Raw genomic sequence first — 21,283 nt, forward strand, 5'->3', positions numbered from 1 at the left:
GTTGGAGACGGGCAAGCAAAACACCTGATTGGCCCGGGGTGTTATTTCCGCTTGCATTTGCAGCTTTGTGATTCGCCGATGGAAACTGTCTGTCAAAGAAAGAAGGAAGTTACGAGAACCAAAACAAATGTAAAGAAAAACATTTCTCAGTTCTTTCTCTCTGTCAGTTTTATCGGTGAATGGTGATAAAAGTTCTACTGGATAAAATGGAGAAATATTACACTGTCAATTAAAAATAAAATAAGAATATTCTCCTTCAATTCAACTGCCACCTACCGGATGTTGTGGTGTATTAGATATTTGCCACGTTGCTGGAGAGAGTCGGGGTTTAACGCCGCTCTCACAGCGGGAGGATGCAGTTCATCGTCCTGCTCGCACCGAGGCGGAGGGCGGCGGTGGAGCTGCTCCGCTGACCGACACAGACACACCGGTGTGCCGGGTCCAGATGAGGCGGAGTCCTCCCTCACCTCCACCCGAGGCTCCAACATGTTGACGGACACGATGTTGGAGGAAGAGTTTGAGATGAACGGAGAGTCCTGGCACCACCCGCAGGACCTGGAGCACGGTAAGAGCTGCGTGGACGCGCCCTGTCCATCACTGCACACAGAGGAAAGCATGTCATCATCATCATCATCTTCTTCATCATCTTCTTCTTCTTCTTTATCATCATCACCATCATCATCTTTATCATCATCATCGTGTGTGGAAACTTGTTTTATTGCACTCGAGCTTGTCAGTGAAGGAATCCACAACTTTTATCAACTAGTCATGTGATTTCTTTTTTTTTTTATATAATAAATAGTATTGATAAGGCGATTTTTAACTAGGGCTGGGGGATTTGGCCAAAGGTTGTATCAAGATATATTTTCACATCAGTCCATATAAATGTATTTCTTAGTTCTAATCATAGAAATGAGTAATAATCTGCATTAATACACGGCCACATAAAGTGAAAAAAGTATGAACTTTTCTCATATATTAACTCCTATTCTTAATAATCACGATGAATGACAAATGATTATTTCTTTAAATTGTTTTAAGACTGATGTTTGTGATAAAGCCAAAGATTTGCATCAGTCAATATCTATTATTATCATGATGTCACATTATTATTTAAGTTTTTTTTTTTAAATAATATTGCAATAATTATTGATGTTGTTTATTGCCCTGCTCATGTAGTAACTATGTAACCAGTAAGATAGTAACTAACATATCAAATGGAGTGGAGAAGAAGTATAGTGGCACAAACAGGAAATACTCAACTACAGTAAAAGTACCTCTAAACTTGAGGTCAGTACTACTCAGTCACACTGTGCTGCTTCTCACTGATGAAGTACGTAGAGACTCACGCCGGTCATGGGGTTACAGCTGAGACATCCTGAGAGCTCTGTGTATCCAGGATTTCCTGAGGCTGTCACTGGCCCTGTGTGGATTGTTTTCTGGTAAACTTGCAGTTCATAAGGTTTTCATGCTGCTGACTAGAACACAAAGGTGGGAACACTTTTACTAAAAGATAGCACGCACGTTTTATCAATTATGAGATGACAGAGGAAAGAATTGCGAATTGCTCTCCTAATACGTTTAAATATGTGAATGTCAAAGTGAGAAGTCTGTTCTATCGGTTGTGTGTTTGTGTGTGAGTTAGAGCTGCACCATTGGAAGCCTGTTTATAGTCAGACACCTACTTCTTTCAGCTGCCTGAGTTTGGGCAATAAAACCGTGTCACATCTCGTGTTTACATTCTTTCTTCCTGTGCTCTGACAGATCTCCATTTGGCAGCCGAGCTGGGGAAAACCCTCCTCGACCAGAACCATGAGCTGGAGCAGGCCCTCCAGCAGATGTACTCCACCAACCAGGAGCAGCTGCAGGAGATAGAGGTGATACATGTTAGGGAAGAAGTAATCAGAGGGCTGGGGGCAGCATGTCAGTGAGGCATAATATTATCACGTGCTAATGTTGTATTACTCAGGGGTCTGGAAAAGAAGTGCCAGTGTGAATTCTTTAAATTGGATGGAGCAAAGCTAATTCTCACCAGTCTGACCTAGTGAGCCTAGTGCACGCTGCATCTTGTGCATCTACCTAATAATAGGAAAACGTTTAATTGCCTTAAACTGACTTATGAGCCACCTTACACCGTTTACTTGGACATTGTTCAACTTATGATCTCGTTTGATGGTGGACTAATTCAAAATTGGTCAGGAAATAACCCAGTAAATTTTGGTCCGGATCAAGATCAGGGGGCAGATCTAGACTTTAGTTTTTCACTTTCTTTAACATTTCACTGTTTTCTCAGGGAATCATTCATGGATCTTGATGAACAAAACAGCCACATTTAGGGAACTGATCTGTACAATTATTTGCAGCTTAATTGGGCCTTGGCGGAGGTATGCGCTGGACTGAGTGCCATTCTAGTTAAGCTTTTGGATTTTCTCTCATTTGTTGGCACGCAACCAGTCAAAAGGCCAAATATGTCAAAATACAGAACATACATTACATTTTTATGTGCACTGATGAAACCAAGATTCCCTAGGAAGTATTGGATCTGAAGAAATATGTCAGTTTTAAGCAGTAGGGCACAGTTCTTGGTTTGCATGTGGGTTGTCGGTCATAGCTCATGAATAAACACCATCACGCCTTTGTATGTCAGTGCATCCAGTGCTGATCTACTTGAGTTGGAGGACGTCGCATTCAGTGGGTCAACGATGATAAGAGCCTTAATTTGTTTTCAGTGGTGAGAGGGCCGGTGGCTTCAGGATTTATTGAGGTGGATATGGTAATCCCCATACGTCTCTCTGACCTTCATTCTCACGCCGTGTCTGCTGCTGGTCTTACTCACGGTGTTAATGACCATCTCAAAGCTGTGCTCACACCTGATCATGGGAATGCGACACAGGGCTGAGCTTCTGTCTGAGCACATTCAGTCTGGGATTTAAAACCAAATTTAAAAATGTGTAAATCACTTTTTTGTGGGTAGTTTTAAAGATGTTAAATAACCTTACATGTGATAAGCAAGTGCCTGATGTTTTAGGATTCGACTCATTACGAATCAACGTATTTCTATAGTAGTAGTAATCTGTCGAGTAGGTTTTCAATTAATTATTTAACTATATAATAATATACAATACATAAAGATATGTTTAAGTTTTCAGAGGCTAATTCAATCAGAACATTGAAGAAGCTGGAACCAGAGTCTTTGACTTTGGAAATGAATACAAACCATTAAGCTCCACACAAGTCATTTAGAGAAGATGACACAGACTCTGCGGACTTAAATCAAGCTAAGTCTTTGACACCTCCTTTTCTTGTGCACCAGTACCTCACCAAGCAGGTGGACCTGCTGCGTCAGATGAACGACCAGCATGCCAAAGTATATGAGCAGCTAGACGTGGCCGCCAGGGATCTGGAGCAAGGCAACCGGAGACTAGTGCAGGACAACCGCCTGGCCCAGCAGAAGATCCACAGGTCAGTTCATCAGTTATCAGTGAAATGAAATTAGATTATTTAGTCATAAAGTCTCAACATATGTGCAGAGCTTTAGTGTGATATTATGTCTGCTCTCCTTTCCACTGCAGTCTTACAGAGACCATTGACGGGCTTCAGACCCTCATGGAGGACTTGCAGACCCAGGTGGACGAGCTCAAGGCCGCCCAGGTGGAGAGGAACAAAAGAGAGGTGTCCGAGCAGCGACGCAACCTCGGAGCTCAGAGTGTTTCCTGTCTCAAAGAGCTGTATGACTTACAACATGAAAGGTTTTTTTTCCCATTCCTTTATCATGGCGATTGTGATTAAAATACCATGCTTTCATATTTATAGTCTAACTAAAGGATTTTGAAATGTAGACTAAATAATTCATCATAAATTCTTAACCTAATCCAATCCAACACCCAATTTAAGTCATTTTTATGTGAAATATTTATTTTTCCCGAAAGTGATGTCTCACATTTACTCTTTGTCCCTCGACTCCTGAATCAGGCACCTAACCCCTGATAGTCTGCGCGTGGGCGGACTCTGGTTACAGCATGGCTCTTTCGGTGACCGAGACAGACGCCAAAACCCGGAGGAGGAGAATGCGTCCCTGCTGCGCTCCGTCCAGACCCTTCAGGCCCAGATAGCTGCGGAGCGGAGCCGCAGGGAGGCTGCAGAACGGGAGAGTGAGTTGACAGCCAGTGAGAACGTAGGTCTGGAGCAGCGGCTGTCTCTGCTGTCGGGTTGCTGGACCCGGCAGAAGGAGCTGGAGGCCGAAGTGGAACAGCTGCGACTTCTGTGGCGTGCTGACTGTGCCAAAAGGTTAGGACTGAATTGATAATGGACTGTATTCAAATTTAATTACCTTGGAACTGTTTTTATGACTTTCAGTCTATTTTACAACTTTAGATTTACAGCACAATTATGTGCCACTATCAGGTGTATAATCTCTCACTATTCTTAAATGTATGCCTCTATGTTCCCTCCATTTCCTCCAGTGTCAGAAGGCCAGACCAGCTCCTGTTGCCTGATACAGTATTCTTTGCCTCAGAAGAAAAGCCCAGCCCAGTGCAGAGTGACGCTGAGGAGAAGATAGAAAAGGACGAGGAGCAGAGACGATACAGGCGACAGAGGTGTAACAGTGACAGCGTTTTGAGAGCAGAAAGTTCTGACGAGATTCGCCGTGGTCACGAGCAGCTGTGTATACGGCGAGCAGAGGCGGTAAAACAGAGGGGCATCTCTCTGCTCAATGAGGTGGATGCACAGTACAGCGCCCTACAGGTATTCATAGCACATTTGGAAAAATTGGTGTATTAGGGCCATTTTAATCCGAAACTTTCTTCCTAAGAATACTGTTAAGATGTCAAAGAAACCGAAAGCACTTTCCTAAGGAATGCATGTGTTTTCTAGGTGAAATATGATGAGCTGCTGAGACGATGCCACCAGGCAACAGACGAGCTCAGCCATAAAGCCGTCCAGACATCCGTTAGTCCCTTCGGAAGCATCCGGATGCGGCGCCGCCTGTCCAGCTCGGCCGCTTTGTCTGGTCTGACAGTGGTCGCGGAGGATAGCCAGCAGCCTGAGTACAAGGCTCTCTTCAAGGAGATCTTCAGCTGCATCCACAAGACCAAAGAGGACCTCAGCGAGAATAGACATGCAGACAGGGACATTATTTCTCATGATTCTGCCTAGTGATTGCATTAACCTTCATCCAGGGACATGGGGACGGAAGTGGTTTGTCTCTCTTTGAAACTTTGAGGTGGCTTTGCAATATTAATATCTAGAAGCTGCGGATGCAATAAGCACAGTGCGTCTTAGACACGCTACAATCCTCTTATCTCCTGCCTTGTCGGCGCACATATATTTATGTTAGTCAGCACTGTTCCTTTTATTCTGTCCTTATAGAAATTAAGTGTTATAAAAATTGTTGTTGATGCAATAATGCATTCCAAAGTACCACAACAAAAGTTTAGATAGTAAAGTTGTGTTGTATATGGAGACATTTATAGTTAGATTAACTTGTACTAACTGATCCTTGGCTAATTCTATAGCTTTATCTCCAAATCTACAAGTATTATATCCACCAAGCAGTTTTAATATAATGTTAACCCTGTGACCACTTAATCATTTGGTTTGTGGGAGAGAAACACACACAATATTGTTTGCGTTGATTAAAGATGGAGACGTAGCTGTTATATATGACTTATGTAAACTGAAATGTTGGAATGTTTGTAATAGGATGAAAAACTGTGTAACAGCTCAGGAGTTTATGATCATTAGATTAACAGCTAGTAAAAGTTGGGTTTTGTAAGTTTGGCAGAAGAGGATCATTAGAAAGTCACCAGAAACATTTAGCCTGTGATTTCTGTTTTCATGTCTGTACACAGCTCAGGCTGCGACGGGTGTCTGTATATGCCAGTAGTACACATAACCAGCCTTGCACTCTTAATGACCGAATCACAGTTTCTGTTTTATTTATTTTTATATATGACGTATAGAAGAGATTAAATGTTATTTATTTTCTTTACCGCTAAATATTCAGAGCAGATTGTTCCACTGAGTGTAAGTGAAATAATATGTAAGCTGAGGTGCTTATTTTGGTTGTTAACATTCTCTCTGATACAAGAGAGAAAAGAATAATACAATAGAGGTAAATGGAAAGCACAAAAGAAAATGTTAATGGAAAATCTCCTTTGCCTCAAATTGTTGAAATCTTTCTTAAAGCTTGAAAACTCAGTTCTCTTGATGAGGACCAGCAGATCATCATTCACAGCAGAATTAAATTTATAACTGATTATTCTTATAACCTTCTCTGTTTAAATCAAAAAGCATAGATATTATGGGAACATTCTCTCATATGGGAAAAATATTTATTTTTTCCCAGACCTCAGCTGTTGTTGACTGAATTTAAAACAAATCTTTTACTGCTGAGACTCACAGTGACAAAATTGTATTTTTTCATATATCACTTGCACTTTCCCTGTGATATGATGATGCTGATGTTTCTTCTGAAGCTGTGAAGTATTTACTGTATACTGCTGCAGAACATAACAGTGTATACTTAGAGGTGTCCTCAATGAAGACTAACATGTTTTTGCTTGCAACTAACTAGTAAAATCACCGATGCAGGAGCCTGTTGTGTATCACGTCCAGTCTCTAACAACACTATAAATAATATCACTGAGATGTTCCAACATGTGCTGCCTTCTTTTGAATAATCATAACACAATAATGTGTCTCTGTGTGTGGCAGGTTGAGGTAGAAAAAAAACAAATACACAACTGTACTGAAAGCATTTCCTCTCCTGCTCTTTCCCCTTGTGTCCTCTATGGCCCAACAAACAACTAATGGGGCTTTGTCTAATTCTGGTTTACATAACTGAGATTTCTCCACCCTGACTCCAAATCCATTAAACCTCCAGACAAGCGGATTGCATACCCTGCTCACCTAAAAGGGGCAGGTCTTGGCAAGACCATAAGCATATACACACCCACCGTCTTACATCATCAGTTGTAAAAGTCTGAGGTCTGAGTCAAACCAAACATTGTGTAAAAATGTAATAATACAATCGTCCCACATGACAAGAAGAAACCATACAGTGAAATGAAAATAAAGGTAAGTTGGCTCTGCATTCACTGCATTCACAAATCACAATGACAACACACAGCAAATTAGAAAACAACACAAAATGAAAAACACAACAGCAAATAAAACACAATTACAAATATGAAAACAGCAAATAACAAAACACCATTTTTGTGACTTGCTGTTGTTTCCTTTGTTTGTTGTTGTGTGATTTGCTTTTGTATTTTGCACTTCAGTCACTGCACCAGCCCCATTCTTATCGACTGAAACAATGTGCACTTACTTACAGCTGCTCCTCTGTGTATTAGGTTCGATCACCTCTGGTTCAATGGTGGACTCACAAGAAACAACACAGAACCCTGGGTTTTATTCACTACTTGTACCATGTGCACAGATCCTCGATGAAGCGATACATTAAGATTTATCATTTTACATTTAATAATATATATTCTAAAGTCATTTTTAGAAAGAAACGATAACAAGTCATAGAAAGGTGTACTGTGTATAAAAATGATTAAAACTACATGGACGTTCTCAGTGGTAGCGTGGCCGAGTGGTCTAAGGCGCTGGATTTAGGCTCCAGTCATTTCGATGGCGTGGGTTCGAATCCCACCGCTGCCAAGTTGTTTTTGTTTTGTGGATCAGTCTCATTCAAATTACAGATTCTCATTTCTACGTAGTTACGTAAAAACAATTAGTATCGATTACACATCACCGCTGAGGACATCATCAGCGATGCTAGTGCGCCCCCTTTTGGCTGCATGAATATGCACAAACACTCATCCTGAAACATCCTGAAATCACAGACTCATCCTGAAACATCTGAAAATCACAGACTCATCCTGAAACATCCTGAAATCACAGACTCATCCTGAAACATCTGAAAATCACAGACTCATCCTCAAACATCCTGAAATCACTGACTCATCCTCAAACATCTGAAAATCACAGACTCATCCTCAAACATCCTGAAATCACAGACTCATCCTGGAACATCCTGAAATCACAGACTCATCCTCAAACATCCTGAAATCACAGACTCATCCTGACACATCCTGAAATCACAGACTCATCCTGAAACATCCAAAATCACTTACTCATCGTCAAACATCCTGAAATCACAGACTCATCCTCAAACATCCTGAAATCACTGACTCATCGTCAAACATCTTAAAATCACTGACTCATCCTCAAACATCCCAAAATCACTGACTCATCCTCAAACATCTTAAAATCACCGACTCATCCTCAAACATCTTAAAATCACTGACTCATCCTCAAACATCTCACACTATGTTGTCCAGCTCTTCGTATTCATGTCATATATTCAGATTTTCAACCAAAAACCAAAAACCTTTTCCATTTCAGTAGAACGTCATCAGTAGAACGTCATCAGTAGAACGTCACCAGTAGAACGTCACCAGTAGAACTTCAGTAGTAGAACTTCAGTAGTAGAACTCGTTGCTGATTATAAATTGAAAATGCTCATTGTCTTTCATTGTCAAAGCTTTTATTTCTAAAAAAATTACAAAATGATCAGATAAATATCAAACTCTAAAGATGTGTAAAATCTCAACAGGTCTTTATCATAGAATCATAACGTAGCTTAAATACACTCAATCAACAATTTCATATTTGAAATACTATGATAGGAACTTCAACCGAAGAGACACAACTCAGGTTCAACACTTTTCAGCAGCCTGGAAGATTCATCATTTTGAAATCAGACACACACTAACATCAGAAAGGTGGAAGAGATAGTTTACTGATTTAATTTTAAAGAAATTACATAACTGGACATTCTGGAAACTGTATTCTGGAGCATATTTAATTGCATCTATGGTGAGAATACACATAAGCAAAAACAATTTATCACCTAACAAACAAGGGTCTTATATTTTAGATTTCAATGCCAGATTATAGTACGTAAATCCGTCCAGTGCATCATGACCACATTTAGCTCTGATCGAGTGACCTGGACAACACTAGCAGCAGCAGAGTGAAACCCATCAGCAGCAGCAGCAGCCGCACAAAGTGTCGGGGCAGCTGTGAGCTCCAGGAGAGGTCGAGGAGAGGTGAGGTGGAGCGAGGCTGCTGGGACTTCAGGCACTGCTCCACAGAGTCCGCCAGGCTGTACGGCTTCGGACAGTAACCCAGCTCCCTGTGGGCTTTGTCGATCTTGAAGGTGTGGCTTACAGCAATGGTCCTCACCTACAGCAGAAGATGAGGCATTAGTTATATTTTGTATCTCAGCCGTAGAGAAGTTCACTCTGTCGGGCTAATGGCTCAGATGAACCTTGGTCTCACACTCGTCTCACTGCCTGGGGTGAGGTGCCGCACTGTGAGAGAAGAGCTCAGACACAACTCAAAACTCTTCATCCTCCCACAGGAGTCACTTCCTCTTCCCATTTGATACACAGCTCTGCAGATCTCCCCTGTATGACTCATTCGTTTAGTTTTTGCACATTGATCCACCAGTGTAACTTCACATTTAGAAAAACAAACTGCGGAGTCCTGCCCGTCCTGTCTGACCTGACAATAATCCACACTGACTATTTTTATCTCCCTCTGGTAGCAGAACGAATCAGTGTCTTCAACGCTGCACACAGACACTGGCGATTCTCAGAGAGGTAGTTTGTGTTGCTGCTAATGTGAGAGAGTCTATGCCAATGAAAATTAGTTTCAAGCAACAAAAATGACAGTAGTTACTGTAATAAGACAGTGTTTCTAGATAGATAGATAGATAGATAGATAGATAGATAGATAGATAGATAGATAGATGACATCTACCTGCTGGGTGCAGCCGTGCTGTTTACATTTTATTTTGACATGTGAAACTACGTCTTCCCCCGGGCATTTGCGAAGAGGAAAAAAAACCTCCTCTGCATGTCACGCTACGGTTTAACCTGAGAGTTGGCAGAATCATTTGAGCCCCAGCGGTTTACCTGACTCGGCTCACCTTGGAAACAGCCACTGTCCTGAGGTCACTTCCTGTAAACATCTTCTTGCACTTCCTGTTCTGACTCGCAGCAGTTTATGTTTTATTCACAGGACAATCATCGATCCCCCAGCCAGCAGCTGTCTGAGAGTACGAGCTCCAGGTGGAGGCCCACAGCACTCAGCTTTGGTTTCTGCCTCATCACACATTCATGAGGACCTTACAGGCCACGACGGCGGCTCCTTAAGATGCATCGTAAACCATCAGTCTGATGCAGAGTAATCATCGTGTTTATTAACAGTGCTAACAGACCAGCAAATGCTCTTAGAGGGCTTCCAGTGACTACGACCACTTTGAAATGTCATTATCTGCTAAATTCAGTTTTTATCCACTCAACGCTCACTGTGGTTTTCCATAATTTATGAACAAGAGGCCACAGCAGACAAGGGAGGAGGCGGGCGCAGACGGACTGATAGGAAAATACTCGTCCGAGAGACTTAAACAAGAATCTACTGATTATTGAGCAGGTAACCTAATCTGCAGCACAAGACACGTACTTTCTTTTAGGCACGCATGCATATGTTCACATGCAGCTCCACAATGTGCAACTCAGAGTCACATCTTCATCATCTATAATGGATCTCAAACAGTTCACTCAGGGGCAGACAATGAATGTACAAACCATGGGCCTAAAGAGGCAATAAAGGATAAAAACACACACAAACTCTCGAGCAGATCTCCATCATTACCTCATTTCTGGTAAAGAGGAGAGGTACTTTTATCACCGGCCTCAGAACTACATGCAAGTATTCCACTAGGATGGCTGGAAATAGAGGATAAACATACATGGAGTTAGTCATTGTACAAACATTTTGAATTCTCAAACAGATATGGTGTGAGGAAAAGCTACAAGAAGCCCAGGTTTGAAGAAGAGATGAGCTACCTGCTGAGTAGACCAATGAAACTGGCAGGTTTATCAATGGTCTGCTGTAGCCCAGCTTTTCAAACTGCAAAAGAATAAACGTAAAATAAAGGGAAGTCAGTTTCATTAGCAAATTTAAAGTAAACTGTAAATATCAAATTGAAATTTCATACATCAACAAATTCAATGTTAAGACCACAGGAAGCTAGGGCTGGTTCATTTTGCGGTCGTCCTCCAACCAGAAGGTCGGAAGTTTGATCCCCAGTCTTCCCATCTGCATGCCAAAGGGTCCTTGGGCAAGATGCTGAACCCCAAATTGCCCCATAGAACAACAAAAAGTGCTGCTAATAGATGCACTGTATGTATGAATGTGTGTGTGAATGGGTGAATGGCAAACTGTAGTGTAAAGCACTTTGAGTAGTCATCAAGACTAGAGAAGCGCTGTACAAAAATACAACCATTTACCATTTAAACCTCAATCTTCACTTATAGGAGCAAAAATAAACTAAAAAGAAATAACGTTTTATCGTGATAATTACCAATAGCAACTGACATGAAAATTCAATATATTTTTGTCTGCCTAGCAAGTTACGAGTAATTTTGTAAAACAGCTGATCACTGTAGTTTTGTAGCAATCTTTACTCACAATGCGTGAGTAGCGCTTTTGATGGGGACTACTTTCAGCTGCGGATGAATGCACATTTAGTGTTCCAGTGAGTATTTCCAGGAGCAAGTGATTTGGTGGACAATAAGGAACACACAGAAGATCACTCTCCTCATCCTTTAACTCACCAGAGGTGTCAGCCACTCAAACAGGTTGACTGAGACTCCATCATTAATGAAATAAGCCTGTCCACTCTGCAGAGGAACAGAAATGAATGAGTCAAAAACAAAGGATCGCATGAAAGTGATTATTGTTGGTCTTGGTTCTTGTGCAAGAAAAAACACCACAACTCATCTTTCACGTGGCGTCATTCAGCTAAATATAACATGTTTACAAGTGAGGAAGTGATGAGATGAAAGCATTTAGAAGTAATTCTGAATGGTTTCAAAGTTTTCCGATCACATGAACGTGTGTTTGTCCTGCGGTGGATGATGTGACTCACAGCAACACAGCTCCTCTTCAGTGTGAGGGCCTCGGCCGCCAGCGTGTGGGCCAGAACCAGGTTGTCGACGTGGACCCAGTTCATCCTGGCCTGCGGGTCCCCGAAGCGGAAACTGAACAACCGACGCTCCACGTTCACCTGAGTGGAAGTGAGAGATGACTGCTGGGCCATGGCGGCGGTATACGCTCTAATCAGTGCCATTCGTGTTGCATCTGATTTGAACCTTTCTGGTAATAAATGTGAGCCAACATTAAAATCTTGCAGTCAATTATAAAGTGTGCTGTGTGTTATATTAATATTGCTGCTGCTATTTCAGTTGTGCAGGAAACAGGTGGTATTCACTACAGCCACACGTAGTCTGGGAGTAAACAGTGTCAGATGGAGACAACAGTTTTTCAGTGTGTGAGTGCTGTGTTTCTTTTATTTTGGCTTAGGTTTTGTCTTTTTCATATTCTTCTTGCAATGCACTCGGCCTTTTCTCTATGTTGATAATTAGGGCTTAGTAAAATATCCAGTCGTAGACATAGATTCTGTCTTTTTTGCACCACCACATGTTGGACTCCCTCAAGTGGCAATTTGTTGTTTGGCTGCCACTATGCAAATATTTGGGATCCAGTATCTTGTCCAGGGAATGAAATCAGGAATCGAAACACAGGCCCTCTGGTATGCGGGCGATCCTCTCTACTACCTGAGCCACAACCACCCACTGTACTACAATAAACTGAAATGAATGGCTCTGTAGATATTCAAACCTATGATGTGAACTGATGAGTATAAACAATCTGTAGTTTTTGGGGCCAAACATATTTGAGCATAGAGTGCTTACACACATATTTGTTCAAATTCAGTCCTCTTAATAAACTCAGAACCTCTGCCACATACAGGAAACACTGGAAAAATTGTGGCTGTAACCAGACGCCCCGAGAGCTCCATCAATAATGTAAACACTTCAGGCTGGACCACATCCTGCCAGGGAGGCTTCAGACACTGACACAAAATGTGTATTTTTTTCCAGCGCCAATGCAACAGGAATTCATCTTTTAATCCTACATACAATAAAGACGTCTTTTGTTTGAGTCCCCCACCATCACTCTGTGGAGATGTCTCCTCTCCTCTGGTCCATAGATGCCACAGGGTCGCAGGACACAGGTCTGCAGCAGCTCACCACCTTCACAGGACAGAAAACAAAACTTCACCAAACGAATATAAAGATTACAAATCTTCTGAAACATGAAGGAATATCATCAGTGAAGTGGTCAGTAAGACAGGCTCAGGTGGTTTCCTCTCTGATGCTGTCAGTTCTTTTCTTTTGTGTATCATGTTCATAAGTGTCCTTCAGCAGAGCGAATACCTCCGCCACGGTCCCCATAAATTCAATCAGGCAAAATGTACATGCTCATAGATCAATTCCTTAAATGTGCCTGATTTTTCCGTCAATATCCGTGAATCATTCCATGGGAAATTGGTGAAAACGTCAAGAAAACGTCATATCCTTGTATCCGTCAATTCCTGGATCCACCTTGTCACAGATCCCACCTGAAATCAAATGAATTCTTTCTTGTTGTAGTTTATGTGTAAAGCTGCTAACTAACAGACCGACAAGCAGATGTAAACACAACCTATAGTTAATACGTGTATACATGCATCATGGAAGCTGACTGCTAATATAAAAACTCTTTCACATGTTTCACATTCTGCTGATTCACCACACAGGTAACAGACCTGCATTCACATGAACAGATGTAACTTCAGCTAAATGACCATGAAGTGTAAAGTAGATGTTTTTGTGTTATGACATTTTGTAGATCCTTACAACTCATATCATGATGTGTTACATTATCTGATTGTTGTCAAGGGAAATATCAAGTTGGCAGATAAAAAAAAGAAGAACAACAAAAACTAAGAAATAATTCTGAAAGTTGATTTCTAAGTTTTACTTTGTTGAAATATTGCATGTGTGTGTGTGTGTGTGTGTGTGTGTGTGTGCATGCATGTGTGTGTGTGTGTGTGTGTGTGTGTGTGTGTGTGCGTGTGTGTGTGTGTGTGTTTCTGTTTGGTCCAGCTCTAAATTTAAACCTGTGTCACTGCTGTAATGGTTTGCACGCTGAGTTTCCATGGTTACCACTGCCTCAGTTTCTCTCCATCGCTATTTCAAACAAACACAAAAAATGTTTTACTCAGGAAAGAAAAGACAGGGATGGAAGCTCCTCCGATTTGGAATCTGTTCATGTCGTCCTGTCACTACACACACTGATGGTTTCACACCTTTCAGGGAGCTGCCGTTGGCCAAGAGCACCATCTGCTCTGCGGTGGCTTTGGTTCTGGAGTAGTGGTCAATGTGCTGGAACAGAGAGAAACAGTGAATCTTTAAATCAGTGGAGGTGGCATTTAAAATAACCTATTTCATTTTCACCCACCACGTTGGGGGCCACATACGGCACCGAGTCCTCATCACCATCCTCAATTGGCTTCCCAGCAAACACCACGTTAATGGTACTGGTGTACACCAGCCGGGGAATGCTCCTCTCCTTACACACTGAGAGAAAGAAGACCACACTGCACCAACAATTTACACATAATGCTGAAGAAAAATCGAAAAATAATAAAATAAGAAAACTGATTTCAACAAAAAACGATAATTTGACCATTTGACTGTTGAAGCCTCATTATAAGTTCAGATAATTGTTGAAATAGAAGGAGAACTGTGGATTTTGTCGCCCATGATTTACATTGGAATCACGTTATGAGGGGACATTCAGTCTAAATTATGTCCAGAAAGTAGATTTACTGCCGTGCATATGAAGTGACTGGTGTAGTTAATCCTACCATTGATAACATTATTAGTTCCTCCAACGTTGACTGACTCCACCTGCTCTTTCTTCAGCTGGAGACAAAGAGAAAGACAGAGAAATGTCACTTCTCACCCATAATGCGTTCCTCAGCAGTTGTGGGGAGAAAAAACTCCCATTTAACAGGGAGAAACCTCCGACAGAGCAAAACTCTGTGGGCGGCCATCTGCCTCCACCGGTTGTGGTGAGCGGGGAAAAGTGGGGAAAGAATCAGGAACAGTTGTGTCACCGTCAAAGTTTTGAGGAGTACGACCTTGAAGTGAGAAAAGTTGTGTTGAAGCCTCTTGGGCCTTGACCTGCAAAAAAACCTAATCCACTGTCGAGTCAGTGTGGGCCGAAAAGAAAACTACAAGTTTGAAGAAGAGGTAATGTCAAATCTGGAGTTATGGAGTTGGCTCGAAGATGCTTCAGCCGCTCTCTAGAAGTCAGGGGCAAAGTTTGCATTGTGGTTAATGTACAGCAGATAACAGGATTTCAAAGCGTTGACTATAAAATATTACAACATAATATATGGACTGACCTAGGAATGTCGGCTTTGGGTTGAGTTCAACAGATTTTGAAGCTTGACGTTCTGGTGTCTGGGTGGTTTCATAGAACTTCTTACAGCAAAGTATATTCTTAAGCTTAAAAACCATCCAAGCAATGACATTTGAATTCTGTACATCAACATTTTGCAGGGCAGAAAGCAGCAGTACTTTATAATTCCATCAAAGAGTCTTTTTCTTTGTAAGAAGATGCTGACAAAGACTTGAGGGGAAGTCACCTGTTCTGCTCCGGACATGCCGTAAGACGCTGTGTGGAATATACAGTCGACACCTTCACACACTTTGTGAAGGGAGGGATAGTCTCTAATGTCACTCTGTAAGAAAGAGAGAAGAAGAATTACCTGCAGTTCATCAACAACAACTCTGCAACTCTGTCTAATGAGCTCCATCCATAAGAGATATTTGTCCACTGATACAGGAGTAAAAGACTTTGATTTCAATGACATCAGATCTTGTGTTTTCTCAACACAACAGTAGCAGTGGACAGGTTGGGAGCTTTGCAGTTTACATGACGAGAATAACTACCTCATGAAAGGACGGGACAATTAAGGTAAGTGTGCCATGGGGTGAAACCTGAATCATGTCTCCTCCCTCATGTCTCTGTGACTCAGTCAGCAGCTGGCGCTCTGAGTCGGATCACTCACCTGTGTCTGTTTCCAGCCGGAACGCAGACTAACCAGGGAGACACACCAAGACCAGCTGATGCAAGGAAACGCTAGAGTTGATTTTCAAGTCTGTGTGGAACATTCTAAACTATTGTACTGTGTATTTCATGAAACTATTTTCATATTTAAATAAATCTGAGTTGCTTAAAATGTGTGAGTTTTCATCATTTGCAAAGGTAAATATTAGAATATATTCATGAATATGCAGTGGTGTGGAAATAAAAGGGTGAAAAGTGAATTAAATGGAAACATTAATGTCCAATTCAGCCTCACAAACTATGTGACATAATTATAAACTTTGTATTATTCTAATGAAGGGTTTAAAATTGGCTTTTTTGTTCACCAAGTTAATCAAACCATAATTTTAGCATATTGTATCTTATCTTTATATATTGTATCTTATTTTTGAGTATTGTATCATATATCTTATCTTTGAGTATTATATCATATTGTATCATATTTTTGAGTATTGTATCATGTTGTATCATCTATTAGCCTATCATACCATAGTTTGTCATATCTTAATGTATGTTTCATATAGTATCCTACTTTGATTTGACTGTAATGTAGATTTGGCTTGTACAGAATCATTATTGTAGGGTGTCGTTATTGCGGAACATGAAATGCAGTGAAAAAATAGCGATAATCTCCATTTACACTCCCCCATACCTGATAGAAGATGGCTCCATCAGGGACATCACAGGGGGGCTTGTTCATGTCCAGAAGGATCACTGACATCCCCTGGCGGACCAGCTCCCTCCCGAGCCTGAAGCCAAAGTATCCTCCTCCACCTGTCACCAACACCTTCCCCATGGAGACACCCCGGGCCAGCGGCGCCTCCTCTCCCAGCCTGGAGGCTGCACAATCTGGGCTGACACAGTTTGCTGACGTCGCTCCATTTACCCGGTATCGGATTGCCACGGCCGGACTGGAGATGTTGGCCGGCGTCAGGTGGTTGACCCGAGGCTGGTGGGCGAGGTGGGGGGGGTTGTGCAATAGGTGTGCACTGGCCTGCAGGCGGCAGAGGGGGGCGCTATGACTGGAGAGCTGCTTCACCTGGCACAGGGAGCAGCCACTGTCACTCACATTGGGGCCACACAGCTCCATGGAAGACCTGATGGGTGGAAGGAGGGAAATATTGATTATTTATTGCTTTAGTGTCATTAAAAGTTGACCTGTGCAGAGCAGCCTCACTTATGTTTTATATTCGGTCTCAGCTTGTTTCAGCTTTTTGTTGAAAATACAGTATGTGATGTTTTCACTGAGGGAAAACTTTCCATTCTTTTTATTCTTATCATTTCATTTAGTCTGGCATATATGGTTTGATAAAATTGTGGATCTCAACAATTATTTAAAACAATTTTCTGTCTCTTATCTTATCATAGCTTTTAACAGCACATTGCTGTAACCAACTACCTGGTGGTCTGATAGAAATGCTCCATCCATAAAACATTTGTACTCTAAAATGCCTTTAACTCAGCTATTCCACAAGGTCATACCATTAGATTCTATTTTTTCTTTCAACTTATTTTCAAAATCCTCACACAGATTTATCCTTTTTATTCCTTTTACCTATTTTAATCTACTCTTTTTAATCTCTTCTTTTGCTAAAGATTGGTTTCAAACTGCGCTCTCTGATTTGAAATCACTGATGTTTTTACATTGAATCTACCTCTCTGTGTGAAACGTGATTTAGGAATAAAACTGCCTTGTGTATATGTCCCTTTATTCGTGACTTGGTAATGGCTGCATATCATGAATCAGTATTCACTCCACAGTGAGGTTGTCAAACTAGTTTCATCATGAGCCACTATGACAACTGAATAAATTGTGTTCTAGCAGGTTCTCTTTTTGTATTTTAAGATAAATGAGCTGAAGGGACCATGAGTGACGAATAAACGATGCAATGATCCGGTCACCATCACCTGTCATATCTGATGTCTACCCACCCTGATGCTCAAATTAAAACTTGAATTAATTTACTTACATTAATATTGTCCTATGGGCCTCTCACGTGCACACCTGTACCGGCAGGCCGGTGGAATAATCCGGTCTGATGGTTCCCTCTGTGCCGGTGGTTCCTCCCGGTGCGTCGCCTCCCTCACCGGCCAATCACCTGCACGCTCACCTGAGCACCGTAATGTGTGGACGCAGCGCGCAGCTCCTCTTTGGGCAGCTCTTCGACAAACCCTATATACCTACTTACTGCATCTCATTTCTTATCATCTCGGGCCAAGTTGATCCTGCTTTTGTACTTGCTGCTTTCAGCCAGTCACGGGCCAAGCTGGTCATTAAACCGATTTGCAATTATTCAAAAACTTTGACTCTACAGTCAGCTCAGACATTAACTATGAAGTAACAGATGTGTCTTTGGCAGGACACCGGGCAGGAGAACAGTAGCACTCACTTGCTCAGTGTTTTTGGGAGAAGACTGAAATAGACGCTTCATGTTTTATTAAGCTGACAGCAGACAGACTGCCAAACCCGAGCCCACACTTAAATGCACTGCTCTTAATTAGGGGGAGGGGGGGTTGAACACCTGCCAAATGACTGACCTGTCGCATATAAAAGCAATAAAAGTGCACTTAAGTAAAAAATGTATTCCCCTCTTTTACCAGACAAGTATGTGATGTGCTTTTTCACTTCAGTTTGCAATTATACCTGTTTGGCTATTAATTATAAATTGTTTTCTAGAACCTTGTGTCTCTTTTTTGTACTTTTGGAAGACACATATCCTCCATACCTGTGGAGAGGCATCACATTTAGTTACCAATTTAATCCCTCAAAAGTTAAACCATTCATTTAGTATACAAAGTGTTCTTGAAGAAAATTTATAAAAAAGAAAACTAAAATGTTTTGGATGGCTGGTGCCATGTCTTTTAACCATTTAACCTATGCTAACGCTAAACATGTTATGTAACACACTTCAAAATCAATTACAGATTCCTGATTACGCAGATCAAGGTGAACAATGTTCATCTCCAAACTTCAGGGAACTGGGATTCTGCAGCAAAAGTCATCATGAAAAGGAGACTTTAACCAATTTAGCATCCATCATCTGTCCATCTATTCATTATCATATCAGTATGAGAATTAAAGTTAATCTTTGTCAATTGAGTGAGAGCAGGTAGACACTAATCCCTTTAGGGAGTTGCAAGCCAACAAGTTAGGGAGGCACTGCTTTCTGTGACGTCTGTAGGTGGAGGAACACGTTCAATTTCTGGTTGCGTGTTGTAGCTACACCCAAACTCATCACAGAACATGACACACTTCTACTCCACCACAGTTTAAAGGGAAATGTTTGTGTACCACAAAAAGTAGATAGTATTCGTTTCTTAATTTTGTAAATTTAAAAAAGAGGGAGAAGTGTCCAAACAGCCCAAACCTCCAACTTATTAAATATGAATTTGGCAAAAGAAAATAAATCAAATAGAGAGCAGCATATCATGAAATTTGAATGGCTAGAAACATAAATTATTTGGTGGTTGGCATTAAAAACCACATTCTCTGTCAGTGGGTTTATAGATTACTCCTCCAACTATTTCAGCTTTAACATTACTGTTAAAGTTTATACTGAGTCTTATCATTTGAGACAAAAGCACCATATTTTGTATGACTAAAAACTAGGAGAAGTAACTAAAAAACTCAAATAAAATACCAGCAATGATAAAAGAAAAGAAAAGTTGTGTGTCCGTCGACTAATCACTTAATGGAATAATTGTTTCAGCTTTTTTTGATTGAAGCTAAAATCCTTATTGGCCCCTGGAAGATCCACACACATACTTTCCACACACACTATAATAATATAATTTACACAACCAGCTGTTTTTAACCGGATCAGTCCTGACCTGCTGCCGTCTTTCCTCTGCTACTCATGTGTTATTTCAGCACTGGCTGTGATAAAAGGGTCGAGTTACTCTCTGATTAAATGCAGCCCCAGCACACCCATCAATCACTTTCATCAAGGAGCCATCACCTCGCCTAACCTGCTGCAGCGGTGAGGAGAAGGAGGAGAGCTGCGGTAGAGCCAGACCTCCCTTGTCAATGACCTTGCCAGTCGTCCCCCCCCCCCAGCAGTCAAAGACGTAAGATAAACAGGATAGACAGCAGCTCCCAGTAGCCCCTGTGAAGTGAGGGGGGGGGGGACATGAGCTGCTGCAAAATGTGCAAGTGACTTTATAAAGCTTTGAATTAGACAATATGCATTTGCGCGAGGATCAACAATATGTTTGAGTTTTTGATAAAGTAACAGCACAAAGAAATATTCAAAGGAATTATTCTATTAAAATGCACTTAAACTAAAACAAAATCCTGGATCCCCCTGAACCGGATCAGCACCAACAAATGTGGTTGTGATAAAACCATGGAAACATTTGAGAGTCTAGTTTAAAACATTATGAAAATTAACTGTTACTCTAAATGTGTCTGTTGAGAGTAAAGGAAGTGTTCATTTCTTTATATTTGCTTTGCATCCAAGCAGAAAGGCTGAAATGAAAACTGGCATGAAAGCTCCATGTGTTCATTCATGAGTCGTTTTGTGCAGCAGGAGGCGCCAGACGACTGCATTTGAATTTGACCTACTGGTGTGGTGCCCCTCGTAAACCCGCCTGCTTGGCAGAATTATTACTTGTCATTAGTAAATCCTCCTCAAACTGTTCTACAATAAGCTCATGTTTTACTGTTTTATTGTGTGCGCAGCTTTTTAGAAACAGTCTACGGTGCTGAGTGAAGTTCGAAAACTTTGTGTTCATCCTACCAGGTTTATCTGCAGTTGAGATTTTACAGTCAATATTTTGCCTTTAACGAAACTGAATTCGCTTTACTACTGTCGTGTGTTGTTTGCATATAAGTTTGAATGATTATGATCGGTGTTATTTTTTTCATACATTGCATGTTGACTAATTCAGAAGTGACAATTCATCTCGCTACAGAGCTTTACAGCAGCAAAGAGTTGTGCTTTTACTTTGAAGACAACTTGCTAAAGAGGAAATTATTATTATTATTATTAGAGATATCTCTGGTTTATCCGAGGACGTAAAAGAAGGTAAAGTATGTTCAACTCGGTCCGTGGATTCATTGTTAGAACGCTGACCCACCGACTTCTACAGATCTCTGGCTGCTTGTTTATTCAAATATTATTAAAATAGTATCAGGTCCAGATCGCACAAAATTTGTCCCTGCAGGTCCCAGGGTCATAAGCAAGTGTGA

At 41.3% G+C, this 21,283-nt stretch overlaps 2 protein-coding genes and 1 non-coding gene across 3 annotated transcripts; 2 read left to right on the forward strand and 1 right to left on the reverse strand.

Moving 5' to 3' along the window:
• Window positions 1-149: 149 nt before the first annotated feature.
• On the forward strand, window positions 150-6,596 carry cdr2a (cerebellar degeneration-related protein 2a). Its single transcript, XM_020107674.2, has 7 exons — window positions 150-565; window positions 1,765-1,877; window positions 3,314-3,462; window positions 3,573-3,749; window positions 3,973-4,287; window positions 4,464-4,746; window positions 4,876-6,596. The coding sequence occupies exons 1-7, from the start codon at window positions 280-282 to the stop codon at window positions 5,155-5,157; spliced, it is 1,605 nt and encodes a 534-aa protein (XP_019963233.2). The 5' UTR covers window positions 150-279; the 3' UTR covers window positions 5,158-6,596.
• Window positions 6,597-7,589: 993 nt separating this feature from the next.
• Window positions 7,590-7,671, forward strand: trnal-uag (transfer RNA leucine (anticodon UAG)). The gene has a single exon. It is a non-coding gene; the product is annotated as a tRNA-Leu (tRNA).
• An 867-nt stretch (window positions 7,672-8,538) lies between these two features.
• sdr42e2 (short chain dehydrogenase/reductase family 42E, member 2) lies at window positions 8,539-18,557 on the reverse strand. Its single transcript, XM_069524632.1, has 12 exons — window positions 18,063-18,557; window positions 16,745-17,189; window positions 15,629-15,724; window positions 14,843-14,900; window positions 14,434-14,552; window positions 14,282-14,357; window positions 13,102-13,184; window positions 12,017-12,154; window positions 11,703-11,768; window positions 10,932-10,995; window positions 10,738-10,811; window positions 8,539-9,261 (listed from the first exon to the last, which is right to left on the reverse strand). Coding segments are annotated over exons 1-12 (1,476 nt in total). The 5' UTR covers window positions 18,065-18,557; the 3' UTR covers window positions 8,539-9,006.
• Window positions 18,558-21,283: the final 2,726 nt, after the last annotated feature.

This window comes from Paralichthys olivaceus, chromosome 5 (genome assembly GCF_024713975.1).
Source record: "Paralichthys olivaceus isolate ysfri-2021 chromosome 5, ASM2471397v2, whole genome shotgun sequence".
Classification (NCBI taxonomy): Eukaryota; Metazoa; Chordata; class Actinopteri; order Pleuronectiformes; family Paralichthyidae; genus Paralichthys; species Paralichthys olivaceus.

Bases quoted from the DNA above. Each gene is read 5' to 3' on its own strand.
- cdr2a (XM_020107674.2), top strand. From the start codon at position 280: ATGTTGTGGTGTATTAGATATTTGCCACGTTGCTGGAGAGAGTCGGGG. The intron at 566-1,764 runs GTAAGAGCTGCG...GTGCTCTGACAG, and splicing joins CCCGCAGGACCTGGAGCACG to ATCTCCATTTGGCAGCCGAG. The intron at 3,750-3,972 runs GTTTTTTTTCCC...CTCCTGAATCAG, and splicing joins TATGACTTACAACATGAAAG to GCACCTAACCCCTGATAGTC.
- sdr42e2 (XM_069524632.1), bottom strand. The intron at 15,725-16,744 runs GTATGGGGGAGT...TCTTTCTTACAG, and splicing joins ATGGAGCCATCTTCTATCAG to AGTGACATTAGAGACTATCC. The intron at 14,901-15,628 runs GTGACTTCCCCT...CTTTGTCTCCAG, and splicing joins GCATGTCCGGAGCAGAACAG to CTGAAGAAAGAGCAGGTGGA.